We start from the raw sequence: 14,563 nt of genomic DNA on the forward strand, positions 1-14,563 counted from the left end.
AACTACCCATTGGCTGCTAGGCCACATCTGGGCCTTTTTGATTCCAAAAGCCTATGCCTTCAGGTCCACCTTATAGTTTATGTCTTCCACCAAGTCTAATACAGGGCCTTTCCCCTTGAAGGAGATCAATCAATGATTGTTGGCTTGAGTAGAAAAGTTGTGTTTTTACTTGGAATATAAAAAATAAAACCAAGAAAACGTTATCAATAATCATACTCAGTCTACTGTTCACATTTTCATGTACTACCTCATTAAGTTGCTCATATATTCTACTTTTTTACTTACTATTAAATTGTATTTTATAATATCAATTAAAATTCTCGGATTAAAAAATTTTATGGATACATACTAGGTATGTGGGATACATGAGATGTTTTGATACAGGCATGCAATATATAATAATCATATCATGGAGAATGGGGGCATCCACCCCCTTAAGCATTTTTCCTTTGAGTTACAAATGATCCAATTATACTCTTTTAGTTATTTTTAAATGTACAATTAAATTATTATTAACTATAGTTACCCTGTTGTGCTATCAAATAGTACACTTTATTTTGACAGGATCTCACTCTGTCACCCGGGCTGGAATGCAGTGGCACGGTCTCAGCTCACTGCAACCTCTACCTCCTGGGTTCAAGCAATTCTCCCACCTCAGCCTCCCAAGTAGGTGGGATTACAGGTGTGCCCCTCCATGCCTGGCTAATTTTTGTATTTTTAGTAGAGACAGGGTTTTGCCATGTTGGCCGGGTTGGTCTCGAACTCCTGGTGTCAAGCAATCTGCCCGCCTTGGCCTCCCAAAGTGCTGAGCCACCACACACAGCCTCATTCTTTCTATTTTTTTGTACCAATTAACCATCCCAACCTGCCCCTGCCACCTTCCCACTACTCTTTCCAGCCTCTGGTAACCATCCTTCCACTCTGTATGTCCATGAGTTCAATTCTTTTGGTTTTTTAGATCCCACAAATAAGTAAGAACATGTAATGTTTGTCTTTCTGTGCCTGGCTTATTTCACTTAATATAATGACCTTCAGTTCCATCTATGTTGTTGCAAATGACAGGATTTCATTTTTTTTATGGCTGAATAGTATTCCATTGTGTATGTGTACCACATTTTCTTTATCCATTCATCTATTGATGGACACTTAGGTTGTTTCCAAATCTTGGCTATTGTGAATAGTGCAACAAACATGCAAATAGTGCAACAAACATATCTGTTCAAAATACTGATTTCCTTTCTTTTGGGTATATACTTAGCAGTGGGATTGTTGGATCATATGGTAGCTCTATTTTTACTTTTCTGAGGAACCTCCAAACTGTTTTCCATAGTGGTTGTACTAACTTACATTCCCACCAACAGCGTAGGAGGGTTCCCTTTTCTCCACACCCTCACCAGCATTTGTTATTGCCTGTCTTTTGGATCTAAACCAAAACATTTTTCATAAATATAATTTGGGTGGCTGCACATTATTCTGTTTTTCAAAGGTATCATTATTTAACCATTCTGATGGTCGTTTCAACTTTTTTCTCTATTAAAAGTAATTCTCAGTGTAATTGTTGAATCTAATTTCTGATAATTTTTTAGGTTAGTTCCTTAGAGGCAGCATTACTGAGACAAAGAAAAAAATTTCAAATGCTATCCATATGTGTTATCAAATTGCCTTTTGGAAAGGTTTTGCCAGTGTATATATCCAACAGAAATAATGCTATTTTAAAAATTACATTAGCAGTTTTTCCATTTTAAAATTTTATTGTAAATTGACAATTTATTATTGTCAGTTTATATATTTATGGGGTACAAGGTGATTTCATGATTTATGAATACAATGAAAAATAGTTAAATAAAGCTAATTAACATATCAATTACTTAACATACTTTTTTTTGCAGTGAGAACATTTGAAATTTACTCTCTTAGCAATTTCAAAATGTACAGTGTTCTATTATTAACTATATTTACTATGCTGTGCAATAGATCTCAAAAAAATAAAACCAACTTATTCATCCTGTTTGAGACTTTGTACGCTTTGACTATCATCTCCCCATTGCCCCCACCCCATAGCCTCTGTAACCACCATTCTACTCTCTGCTTCTACCAGTTCCATTGTTTTAGATTCCACGCATAAGTGAGAACAAGTGGTGTTTGTTTTTCTGTGCCTGGCTTATTTAATTTAAGAATGCAGTTGTTTTGATGCTGGAATTAATACTGTTCTCTTTTCCCAGGCCTGGAATGCACAGAGAATATTCAAGGAGGCCGAGAAGTTCTTTGTATCTGTTGGTCTTCCTAATATGACTCAAGGATTCTGGGAAAATTCCATGCTAACTGATCCAGGAAATGTTCAGAAAGTAGTCTGCCACCCCACAGCTTGGGACCTGGGGAAGGGTGACTTCAGGTAGTGGGGCTGATACTTACACAACTGATACTAAATGGGAGACAACAGAGGCAGGCTGAAGTTTAACTTGAATTCTTTCTCTGCTTTTCTGAGCACAGAAAAGATAAGTTAACTCTCCTTGAACTAAGGCTGGGAGTCCAGGAGAGCACATTTGGGTTTTCCCAGGAAAAGAGGATTGCCAGCAGGCTCTAACTTGAACCTTTGGACCATCTGCTTTCTTTGAAATATTATGCATCCATTGGCATTGTATGGTAATGGGGATGGTTGCATCCATATCAGGAAAGATTTGGTGCTAAGATTTTTGGAAGATGGACATGTGAATCACACATTGATCTTCCCCTCCATGTTTCACTCTTGTGAGTAAGACAGAATAGGTGAATAAATAAGCTTGGATCGAAGGGAGCAAGTGGTACATGTCATAAGAGAGACACAGGGCATGCCTTATGGAGAATCAGAAGAAAACTGACCACACTTGCAATAGGAGATAGGATCAGACCGTGCTTTACAAGTGGGATTTGAATTAGGTTTGGAAAGACAAGAAGGATTCAGATACACAGAGTTGGGAGGAGGACCCAAGCTGTGAGAACAGCAGGATCAAATACAGAGAGGCAGGACCTGACCTGTGTATTGAAGTCGGCAAGTTAGGCTAGAATGAGAAATAAGTTAAGGAGGGTTTGTGTAATGTGGCAGAATGAGCACAGGCTTCGGAATCCTAGGTGTGTCACTTAATGACTATGCAACCTTGGACAAGGTCTTTAACTTTCTTTGGTTTCGGTTTCCTTATTTTATAAAGTAGAATAGTAACTCCCAGGTTGCAGGCTTGTGAGAGCCTTAGGTTGGATTCCTTAGCTTGAAAAGGAGATCGTTTCACAAATGCTTCATTGAGGAGAGCTCTGAGGCAGAGGGGAATGAGGGAAGCAGGCTGGGACAAAGGAGGGAGGTAAGGAAGGATGTGATCTTTACTGGAAACTCAGCCTCAGCCTTATCCCATGAAGTTCTTTGGAGCATAACTTGAGCCACAGACTAGGCCACACCTCAAGACAAGGGCACTAGCCTTTTATGTTAGGCAGTCTTTGACTGTGGACTGCCCCAGAGTATGGGGGAGCATTTGGTCAAAGGCACTGAAGGGAGCAGCTGTTGGCCCTTATCAGCTGTGACTCAGGCAGCTAGGAGATGGTGGATAAAATCTCGGCAGGTCCCCACCAGCATTGACTAGGATAGGGATTGGATCTACAATCCTTTTCTGTAAAGGGCCAGAGAGTAAATAGTTTAAACTTTGCAGATCGCTGTTGCAACTACTCAGCTCTGCCCTTGTGACATGAAAGCAGCCATATACAATACACAAACAAATGGATGTGGCTGTGTGCCAAAAAAAATTTATTTATAAAAACAGATGGTTGGCCAGCAGGCCATAGTTTACTGATGCCAGTGAGGCTTAAAAATGAGAAAGTATAAGTAAGTTTTCAAGCACAGAATCTTACATACAGTAGGCAGTAAATATATAGTAGTTATTTTTATAATTATTTCAGAAGAGAATAGAGAGGAACCAAATTAGAAAAGTAGGTTGGGGTTGTGAAAAGAAAGTAGATTTACTGAGCATAAGATGAATACATAATTGAATATTTCCTTACCTTCCCCCTTTCTCTTGCAATGCGTGGATTACCATGCCCTCCCATTATCCCCTCCAGCTCACTTTTCTCCTATAAATATTGAAGCCCTCAAAATTATTTTTGGAGAAAGGCACAAACCACAGACTGTTTCTATAAATTCTGTGTTCTTTTCTTCTGGGCATGTTCTTAACCTTGGCAAAATAAACTTGTGAATTGATTGAGACCTATCTCAAATAGTTTTTGGTTTACAGGGTCATATTGGTGTATAAAAGGTGGCTGAGTCTATTCTTGAGCAATGAGGAGGCCTCACAGGATATTGGAGGGAGTGGTGACATGATCCAAGTGGTATGAAATAAATTTGGGAATCTACTGAATAATGACCCCTACACCCACCTGAATGAAAATGCTCTTGCTAAGTTAAAAAGGACCACCATCTCATTGCCAAATGCAGTTCTTATCCCATTGGGCTATAGCAGCATTAGACAAGATTTACGAGTTGTCTTTCAAATGCTTTTTTTTTTTTTTTTTTACCAACTTCCACATTGTCATACTTTTCCAGATTTCCTTGAACCTCTCTGACTGTACTTTCTCCATCTCCTCTGAATAATCTTCCTCTCCCTACTCCTTAGGTACTTGGACCTTCTATAGGTTTATCTTTGGTCCTCTTTTCTTGCACTCTATCCCTGCTCCATGGCCCATCATATCTACTTCCCAACTTACATGCTAATGATTCCCAAGTTTCAATTTGCAGCCCCTTCTACTATTTCTCTATCCTGGCAATACCAAACAGCTTGCAGTGTCCTGAATGCCACGTTTCCATCCCTCTGCCCCTAAGCCTTTCTCATTGAGCACTAGGAACGTCAAGTTCTGTGCCTTCTCCCGGGCAAACTCCTGCACATTGATTAAGGTCCAAATTGCTCATTGCATCCTCAGTCATGCCCTTCTTGGTGCTTCTAGAGGACTGTGCCTATGTTCATTCATTTTTATGCTCAAGGCTGTGTGTACTGATCATTTATAGAGTACTTGCCTCAGAGTTCTTGTAGCAGAGAACTCTGCTTATCTGTCTTCCTGGTAGTCTATGAGCAAGAGAACAGGATTCAGCAGTGCCTATTGCTTTATATTGAGCAACTAGTACTGTTTCTAGGACATAAAAGGTGGGTACTCAAGATTCACTGGTGAGGCCGGGCGCGGTGGCTCAAGCCTGTAATCCCAGCACTTTGGGAGGCCGAGACGGGTGGATCACGAGGTCAGGAGATCGAGACCATCCTGGCTAAAACGGTGAAACCCCATCTCTACTAAAAAATACAAAAAACTAGCCAGGCGAGGCGGCGGGCACCTGTAGTCCCAGCTACTCGGGAGGCTGAGGCAGGAGAATGGCCTGAACCCGGGAGGCGGAGCTTGCAGTGAGCTGAGATCCGGCCACTGCACTCCAGCCTGGGCAACAGAGCAAGACTCCGTCTCAAAAAAAAAAAAAAAAAAAAAAAAAGATTCACTGGTGAATAAATCTTGGAAAGATGATTCATGCTACCAAAACCCCATACAACTCCACTGTAATTGTTAAATGAAAGTCAGTGAGATTCATTTTCATCTTGTCCATTTTCATGCAGGATCATTATGTGCACAAAGGTGACAATGGACGACTTCCTGACAGCTCATCATGAGATGGGGCATATCCAATATGATATGGCATATGCTGCACAACCTTTTCTGCTAAGAAATGGAGCTAATGAAGGATTCCATGAAGCTGTTGGGGAAATCATGTCACTTTCTGCAGCCACACCTAAGCATTTAAAATCCATTGGTCTTCTGTCACCTGATTTTCAAGAAGACAATGGTATGGACATTTTCTCATGGGTTGTTTTGGAGGTTCTTTAATCTGATACGGGCAAAGGTATCTAATATCTTATGTAGGAAATATTTACTTTTTGCGGCATAAGGTATAAGGTATTTACGGGTAACTGGAAATTACTACTGGTGAAAAATGTTAAGTATATATCAGAACATGTCAACTTTCGGTTTTGTATTATTGAAAAGGGAATAAGAGAGGTAACTGAATGAATGGACTTGGGATCCTGTGAAACATCTAACAGAAGTTTGTTTTTTTTTTTCTTAAAGATGATGAAACAGTCTCACAGAACTGAAATGGCTTGTCCAGTTAGTGTCTGCATTCTAACTAGACCCCTCTGGTTGTAGGTAAAAACTTCCCAAAACTTTAGAGTTGGAATAGATTCTAAAAACCATTCTACAGAGAAGTAAACTGAAGACAAGAGAGGGAAAGTAGCCTGAAGTCAAAATGCAATGTAGTGGCGGAACCAAAACAAGAGCCTTAATCTGAAGCCTTTTCCATAATACTATGCAAAGCAAAGTATAGCTTTAAATTTTTGAATTCTTAAAGAACAGGTGGTTTAATATCAACATTAGAAGGGATTGAAACATTTTGTTCATCCTGCTGAAGCGTGAATTTCCCCTGTAACATCCCCTTAAATCTGTGCTATCCTTCAACATTTCTGCCTGAGGCAGCCCATTTCCTTTTAGATGGCTTGGACTTGATGGAACATGACAAATGTTCAGGAGATGGAATTTCTTCAGTGAGGATGCCATGGCTTTTGCTTCTTCCTCATAAAAGGAGGACAAATAAAGCCTAATACCTTCTTCTCTTCCATGTATTCTCTCCTCTAATTTTAGTTATTTGTGACATAAAGATCAGTTCCTCTGTCTGGAGCATTTGGTCGATGAGATCAAGGTCATGAGCTCCATCCTTGAGTAGACAATTCACTTTGCCTTGATCTCTGGTTCCAGATCCTTGGTGATCCCACAAGGGCCTGGGAGTAGGCCAGCGTAAAGCCTGTCATCATGTTTGAAATAGTTACTGTAAGCATAGTCCTAGTGGCTTACAGGCCAGTAGCAGCATCCTCCCATGACGAGAGTAACAAAGGTAGTTAACAGTAACCACACCTGCTTCCTAATTTTAAAATATCATTAATTCAAGTCAATGAACAGATATTTTATTATTTTAAAATATTCCCTGACAGCAGGTAAAAATGGTTGATGACTGTTTCTTAAGATGGTATTAGATCAGTGATGAAATAATCTGTACAACAAACCCTGTGACATGAGTTTACCTATGTAACAAACCTGCACACATACCCCTGAACCTAAAATAAAAGTTTTTCTTTTTTAAAGATGGTATTAGACATGATTAAACCACTGGTTTGGAAAACTCCTGCTTTTTTTCTTGATTCTGCCCCGATTTGTGAATAATGTTAAATAAATTCCTTTATTCCTTCCATTCCTCCCTCCCTCTTTCTTTCTTTCTTCTTCCAAACATATTTATTGAGCACATACTGTGTGCAAGACATTTTTCTAGACACTAGAGACACAGTGATGTGAAAAGTAGGTAACATCCCCTGCTTACATTTCAATACATTTCCTTTGTACACTAGAGATGAACTCCACTGCCTCTTTATGTCACTGATAAAGGATAACATGAAATAACATGATTTGTTAAAGCCTTTTAAATTCTTGGTAAGGAAGATATCCTTATATTTAAAGTACATTGTACTTTCCACCATCCAGTGGATAGTGCCCTCCTGGGGGGCTCTTTTATTTCCCCTCCCTGATTTACAGGCTTTTCACTGAATCTGTTTAGCATTTGTTTATTTAACAAAGACTCACAGAAGGCATCACATAGCAGACGTGGGACTAGGTTATACAGTCTTAAATGAGACATTAACAGTCACTGACTTCATGGAGCTTTCCAGAATAAACAGTGTGACTGGGAAAGTGGATGAAATAGCTCTAATGAACTCTGATAAGAGGTATTTAAGGGAGGAAACCGAAACTAATGAAGAAAATGAAGATTAGAAGTAACTTTGGGTTTTTATTTACCCATTCTGTTCCAGGGCTTCAACGTACTCCAAATCCCTTAGCTGAGAAAATAAATATATACATATTATTATGTATACTGTCAGTTTTTCCCATGTATCCTTATAGTAAGTATATCTTGAGGAATAATATTTTGAGGTTAGGAAAATTATCTTTAACACAAAACATCCACTGTCATCTTCATCGTAATATTTATCCATTTCCATTCTACTTTCAGAAACAGAAATAAACTTCCTGCTCAAACAAGCACTCACGATTGTTGGGACTCTGCCATTTACTTATATGTTAGAGAAGTGGAGGTGGATGGTCTTTAAAGGTGAAATTCCCAAAGACCAGTGGATGAAAAAGTGGTGGGAGATGAAGTAAGTCAATGAATATGTAATCAGTAAAATGTTTTCTAATGAGTTTGCTGTGTATTTAAAAGCATTTGACTGGCGTGTACACACACACACACACACACAGAGGCACACATTAACTAACTCCTTTTGGTATTTTTAGTTTGTTATATTTTATATTTTAGTCTCCATTTGGATGCCATCTCCTCAGATAAAATTTCCTTGGGTCAGGTGACACTACTTCATACTCTATATTCTTAAGTATTGGCTTACTCATTAAACTATGATATTATGTTGAAAGTGATCAATTTATCCATTTTATATACTCTTTTATCCAGCCTTTTAAACAAAATGGTGACCCCACATTTTAGGCAAAGCACTGGGGATACAATGCTAATAATTTCAGGTATGGTCCTCAACCTGAAAAAACATTTAGTTTATGGCAGGGTGTGGAAAATTAAACCACTGCAATGTGTAGTGTTGTGATGGAAGGGTACAGGGTCCGTTAATGTCCAGGGGAGATCCAAAGCCCAACTGGGGGTGTCAGATGAGGAGAGGCACTTAAGCCCTGAGAAAGATGTAGGTGTATAGGGGGAACACAGAGAATTCCAAGCTAGAGAGAATCTGACACATTTGGGCAACAGTGACCATTTCCATAGTTGTAGCACTACATTACTCATTGCTGTGTCACAAGTGCCTCACACTGTGCCTGTCACATGCAACTATGAAATAAATAGGTTTTTGGATGAAGGAATTTTAAGAGAAAAAGAAAAGGAAAAAAAGAAAGGAGAGAGGGAGGGAGAGAATGGAAAAAAGAAAGAAATCTATCTTCTTTTTACCATCTTAGACCCTCGTCAATTATTTCTTTCTTTGTTTTTCTTATATTTTCTTTTTGAAGTGAAGATCTCATGTGTAACAAGCAGTTCCACATGCACAGGTTTAAAACAGTACACTTCTTCTGTCAAGATTCTCTCTGTTAACATACATCTTACGTGGGAGGAAATATGCAGCACCTATAAGAACTGTTTCTAGTATTTAAATATTACTGAAGTTGTGTCTACAGTGATCCTGCAGTTTTAAAGGAAAAATGTATTCCATTTAATCAAGGTCACATACATGATTTTGCTACCTTTTTTTCTGGCTAGATTAATCTTTTGATCCCTCTTAGCTTATTTTAAAGGCACATGGAATCAGATCCTTAGAGTGATTCATTAATGCATCAATTGTTCCTTCGTTCAATAAATATAAATGAATTCTTTCCGCAGTGACAGGCAGCATGTTTGACACTGGAATTAGAGAGAAGACCAAGACACAGCCCCACCCTCTAGGTACTCAAGTCTCTAGGGCAAGAAGTTACTATAGGTGAATAACAACAAAACGGGAGATAAATGGCAAAGGAGGCACAACTAGAGAAGGCTAAAGGAGATTGGGGGTTAATTCTGCCAGAAGGTGGATGGGATCAGGGCCAGGCTTCACAGAGGAGGGAACACTTGAGCTGGGTAGGCGTGGAGAGTAAGATTTCAATTTTATTAAATTCTCTCTGCCAGGAGTACATGAAGTGTGGTGCCTGAGAGGAATTATTAGGGCTTTCACTGTACACTTTTGGCCATGCAATGCACTTTATGAATTTTATTAAATTAGTCTTTTGAAGATATAGCTATTTTCCAAGGGTATATTCTGGCTGAATTAATTAAAACTAAGAGATAACCACATAATGAGCTTTACTCTCTGATTTTTAAAAACTTTTTATTTATTTTTTATTTTTGTAGGTGATTTTTTTTTACATTGTTTCTATTTCACTCGACAACCATTTCTAATATAAATACCATTGATTGACTGGACGCGGTGGCGCTTGTAATTCCAGCATTTTGGGAGGCTGAGACGGGTGGATCACTTGAGGCCAGGAGTTCGAGACCAGCCTGGCCAACATGGTGAAACCCCGTCTCTATTAAAAATACACAAATTAGTTAGATGTGGTGGTGCACACCTATAATCCCAGCTACTTGGGAGGCTGAGATGGGAGAATCGCTTGAACATGGGAGGCGGAGGTTGCAGTGAGCCAAGATCGTGCCACTGCACTACAGCCTGGGTGACAGAGTAAGACTCTGTCTCAAAAAAAGAAAAAAAAGATTGATGAAACTGCACTAGTTATGCCCACCTGCTTGTGATGGGTGATCCACAGCTAATATATTGTTTTCTTTTCTCCCCAAAGGCGAGAGATAGTTGGGGTGGTGGAACCTGTGCCCCATGATGAAACATACTGTGACCCCGCATCTCTGTTCCATGTTTCTAATGATTACTCATTCATTCGGTAAATTACAGTTTTCTTGTTTCTGTTTAACTTCTAGGGTTTGTGGACAGCTGTGCTAATAATGACAAAAAGTAGGGATAAATGAAGTGATAATTATAATTTTTCCACCCGTAACTACCAAGCTCAATACAGATGCTCCTTGCTTTACAATGGGGTTACGTCCCAATACACTCATCATAAGCTGAGAATACCTTAAGAATACACTGAATACGCCTAACCTATGGAACACCAAAGCATAGCCTACTCTACCTTAAACGTGCTCAGAACACTCACATTAGCCTACTGTTGGGCAAAATCATCTAACGCAAACCTTATTTTATAATAAAGTGTTCAATATCTCATGTAATTATTTAATACTGCGCTGAAAGTGAAAACCTTTGGGTACTTACCATTAGCATACACAACTGAAAGCACTATTGTAAAGGCAAAAAATCGAAAGTCCAACCGTTGTAAGTTGGGGACTGTCTGTATAGATGATCAATTTCAATTCAATTTAAATTAACACAATTTATTGGGTTCAATTAAATTTGTGTGAGATCTTGTCCCTGTCATCAAGCAATCAATAGTATCACTGGGAGAAATAAAAAGTAGTTTTGTTTGTCTTCTTGTTACTGGCAGTTTACTGTGCATTGTAACAGAAAGAGAATTTTTAACTTGAAGTCCAAAAACATATGTGCTTCACCTAGTAACCCCAGTCCTTGAATTTGCTGGAGCTCAGTTTATTTGTAAAATGAAAATAATATTATTGACCTGTTATAAGGATGGATTGGCATCATTTATATGAAAGGGCTATTAATCTGTAAAACACAAAACAAATGTTAGCTAACATTTAACAGAGTAATATTGCCATGTTTATCAACAGATACATAAAATGCAAATAGGTTATGATGAGGGAAGAGTTCATGTCTGGAGAAAGAGATTTGATCAATATCTCTTTGGTTACTTGGGCCCCATTTTAAATATATGCTCCAATCTATAACTCTAAGACAGTAAGTAAACATAGTACTGCTTTTTTGTTTTTGTCTCTTGTGCAGATATTACACAAGGACCCTTTACCAATTCCAGTTTCAAGAAGCACTTTGTCAAGCAGCTAAACACGAAGGCCCTCTGCACAAATGTGACATCTCAAACTCTACAGAAGCTGGACAGAAATTGCTGTAAGAAATACCTCAAAATGTTGAACCTCTCCTAGTATTCAGTATTACTCATTTCCATGCCTAGGTTTGAATTTGATTTCTTTGTTCTAAAAAGAAAATTTTATGGCCTCAAAATGTCCTCATTTACAAACCAAACATTTAATTTGTGGTCACACAGGAACCTAGACCATACAACAATTGGATGGGCCACCTCTTTTCTCCCTATTATAACTACAGCCCTCTCTTTGTGGTAATTGGAAGGAAAGAGCAGTTGAGGGAGGAATATATCCATTAATATGCATTATTTTCTTATCTGCCAGAAGCAAATTTAGCCAAGTCAAAGAGAAGAAACCATAGATCATAGATGTAAATATATGTATAGCTGGAACCCCTCAAAAGGCCCTGAACCCCCTCTTTTATGTGTAGCAATATGCTGAAGCTTGGAAAATCAGAACCCTGGACCCTAGCATTGGAAAATGTTGTAGGAGCAAAGAACATGAATGTAAGACCACTGCTCAACTACTTTGAGCCCTTGTTTACCTGGCTGAAAGACCAGAACAAGAATTCTTTTGTGGGATGGAGTACCGACTGGAGTCCGTGTGAGTACACCCAGTTGACAAGTTTCACACCCATTCCTTGTCTACTTCTTCTAGTCTCCTTTGGCCCCAGTCTCATGAGGACTTGTGACACAGCTGAGAATGTTTTCTTTCTCTATAGTACCTGCTTCTTTCTCTGCTATGGTGACAGCTGCCGTTTTATGGCAGAAAAATCACAACTGTCGAGCACCTATGTATGAGACATAGTGAAAGTAACTGTACAGACAAACACACACAGATGCATACACATACAAGTGTGTACTCTTTCAAGTCTGTTTTATTAACCTCATCTTTAAAATACATATTATAACTTTCTCCAACCAATTGTACTTGAATCCTGCTTTCCAAAGACAAATACTTTTTTTAAAAAACAATTTTAATGCTATTATCTCTTCTTTCTGGCAGTCACTTTCATATTTCTAAATAATTTTCTTATATTGCTATTTTGTCATTGCTCAGTTTTAAACCTTCGCTTTGGTCTACTCTTCCACTTCCATTTCTTGCTCTTCCAATAAGGCCTTATAATGATTTTTGGTAAAACAGTTATCAGTGTTTACATCCACTATGCCTGAAGAGCCAAGTAATATACTATTTTGTGTCCTTTCTTATGTGGCTTGTTGTCTAAAAGTTTCTACCTGCCTAAATTTTTTGGCCTACCTAATTTGCTATCTACATTGTATTTGTTTTTCTCCCAAATATTTCAACATATCTATTCTTTTCAGTCTCTTTTTTTTTCCCCTAAAGACTTCCCTCTTGGAATCTTACATCCTCCTGTCCCAACATTTGTTGTTCTCCTGGGTTGAATCCACTGCTTCCTAGATTCCATGTCTTCTTTCTTGGATTACCTCTTGTTTTTCTGGAGCACAGCCTCCAACTGACTGTCTAAGCAAGGGCACAACAGATCAACTGTTCTCCAAAGTGGTTTTAACCACACCCTGACTTCCATTCCTCTTCTTTTCAGCCCAGTATTATTTTCCCACCCTCACCTGTGCTTGAATTCCAAACCTCTTTTGGATTTTTTGGCTCTTTGTGGGTCTGTGCTCCCTCTGTGTACAAATTAGGTCATGGCTTCCTGTCCCTGAGAAAGCAGTTACCCCTCTCTCATCATTTCTCATTTTCCAAAAGTCTGTCAATACCTTTAAAAGATCCCTTTACTATCACTTTAGTGGGATCTTGGGAGGAAAAGGAAATAAGCACATGTGGGCAATCTGTCATCTGTAACCAGCAGTCTGCGATTTCTCTTTAATCAGATGCTGACCAAAGCATCAAAGTGAGGATAAGCCTAAAATCAGCTCTTGGAGATAAAGCAGTGAGTATTCTGGACCGTGAATTCATTATTTTTGAGTGCACAGTCTTCACATTAAATAGGACACAATAAACCCTTTTCAGGGTGATCTGAAAGAGGAGAGGCCGTGTGGTTCTTTTCAAAACTGTAAGTTCCAGATTCTGGCCTTTGGCTTTGGGTTTTTAAAGTAACACATTCCTTATTGGATACGCTATTCCTACTTTTTATTGCCTTGAAGGTGTTGTGAACTTCAATGAGAAAACATCTGTATCAATCCTTAAATATCAAATACCAATCCTTTCAATTGACTCTTGTCACCATTACTTTTATTCTAGGAAGATAACATGGTTATATTTTGAAAGGTAGTTTGTTTTTAGAAGCAGTACAGTTAGGTTTTTAAAATTTGTTTTGTTTTAGTCAATCATCTGTATCCTTGCTTCACTCAGGGTGTGGCCCATGGACCAGCAGCATTTGAATCACCTGGAAGCTTGTTAAAAATGCATAATTTCAAGCCTAGCCCTGGACCACTTAATCAGAATCTGCATTTTAGCAAGCCTCCAGGTGATTTGTACATACAATCAAGACTGGGAAGCTCTAATTTAGAACACGGCTTCTCAAACTTGGCTGCACAGTGGAATCACATGGGAAGTTTAAAAAATATTAATGCCTGGGTTATACACCTCCAGAGATTCTGATTTAATTGTTCTGGGGTATGGACTCAAGAGTTGGGCATCAAGAGTGTTTCAAGCTCCCCAGGTGATTCTAGTCACAGCAAAGTTTGAGAACCACTTATTTAGAGAAATACATTTTGGGGGTAACAAAATATTTTACAGGAAATTATGTTATTTACCCCTTTATGTGAATTGTTTACTTAGCTATTGCTCTCTCCTTAACACTTGTCTCAGGTGATCCAGTCTGAGGAAATAGTAGCTTTGATTGGGAAAGAGGAGAGGAAAGAGTAGTCTCGGGTAGATGGGGCTCAAAAGCCTGAGAGTGGGCATGACACCCTGAAG

At 38.8% G+C, this 14,563-nt stretch overlaps 1 protein-coding gene across 2 annotated transcripts in view; it reads left to right on the forward strand.

Annotated features, from left to right (window-relative positions):
* The window catches only part of LOC105478157 (angiotensin converting enzyme 2), a 58,703-nt gene that overhangs the window by 34,610 nt on the left and 9,530 nt on the right, over window positions 1-14,563 (forward strand). For both annotated transcript variants that reach the window (XM_011735203.3, XM_011735204.3), the window contains 7 exons: window positions 2,223-2,392; window positions 5,610-5,836; window positions 8,105-8,249; window positions 10,435-10,533; window positions 11,568-11,690; window positions 12,096-12,268; window positions 13,516-13,574. In XM_011735203.3, the coding sequence (XP_011733505.1) occupies window positions 2,223-2,392; window positions 5,610-5,836; window positions 8,105-8,249; window positions 10,435-10,533; window positions 11,568-11,690; window positions 12,096-12,268; window positions 13,516-13,574 (996 nt within the window). The remainder of the gene's footprint in view (window positions 1-2,222; window positions 2,393-5,609; window positions 5,837-8,104; window positions 8,250-10,434; window positions 10,534-11,567; window positions 11,691-12,095; window positions 12,269-13,515; window positions 13,575-14,563) is intronic.

Source organism: Macaca nemestrina, chromosome X (genome assembly GCF_043159975.1).
Source record: "Macaca nemestrina isolate mMacNem1 chromosome X, mMacNem.hap1, whole genome shotgun sequence".
Classification (NCBI taxonomy): Eukaryota; Metazoa; Chordata; class Mammalia; order Primates; family Cercopithecidae; genus Macaca; species Macaca nemestrina.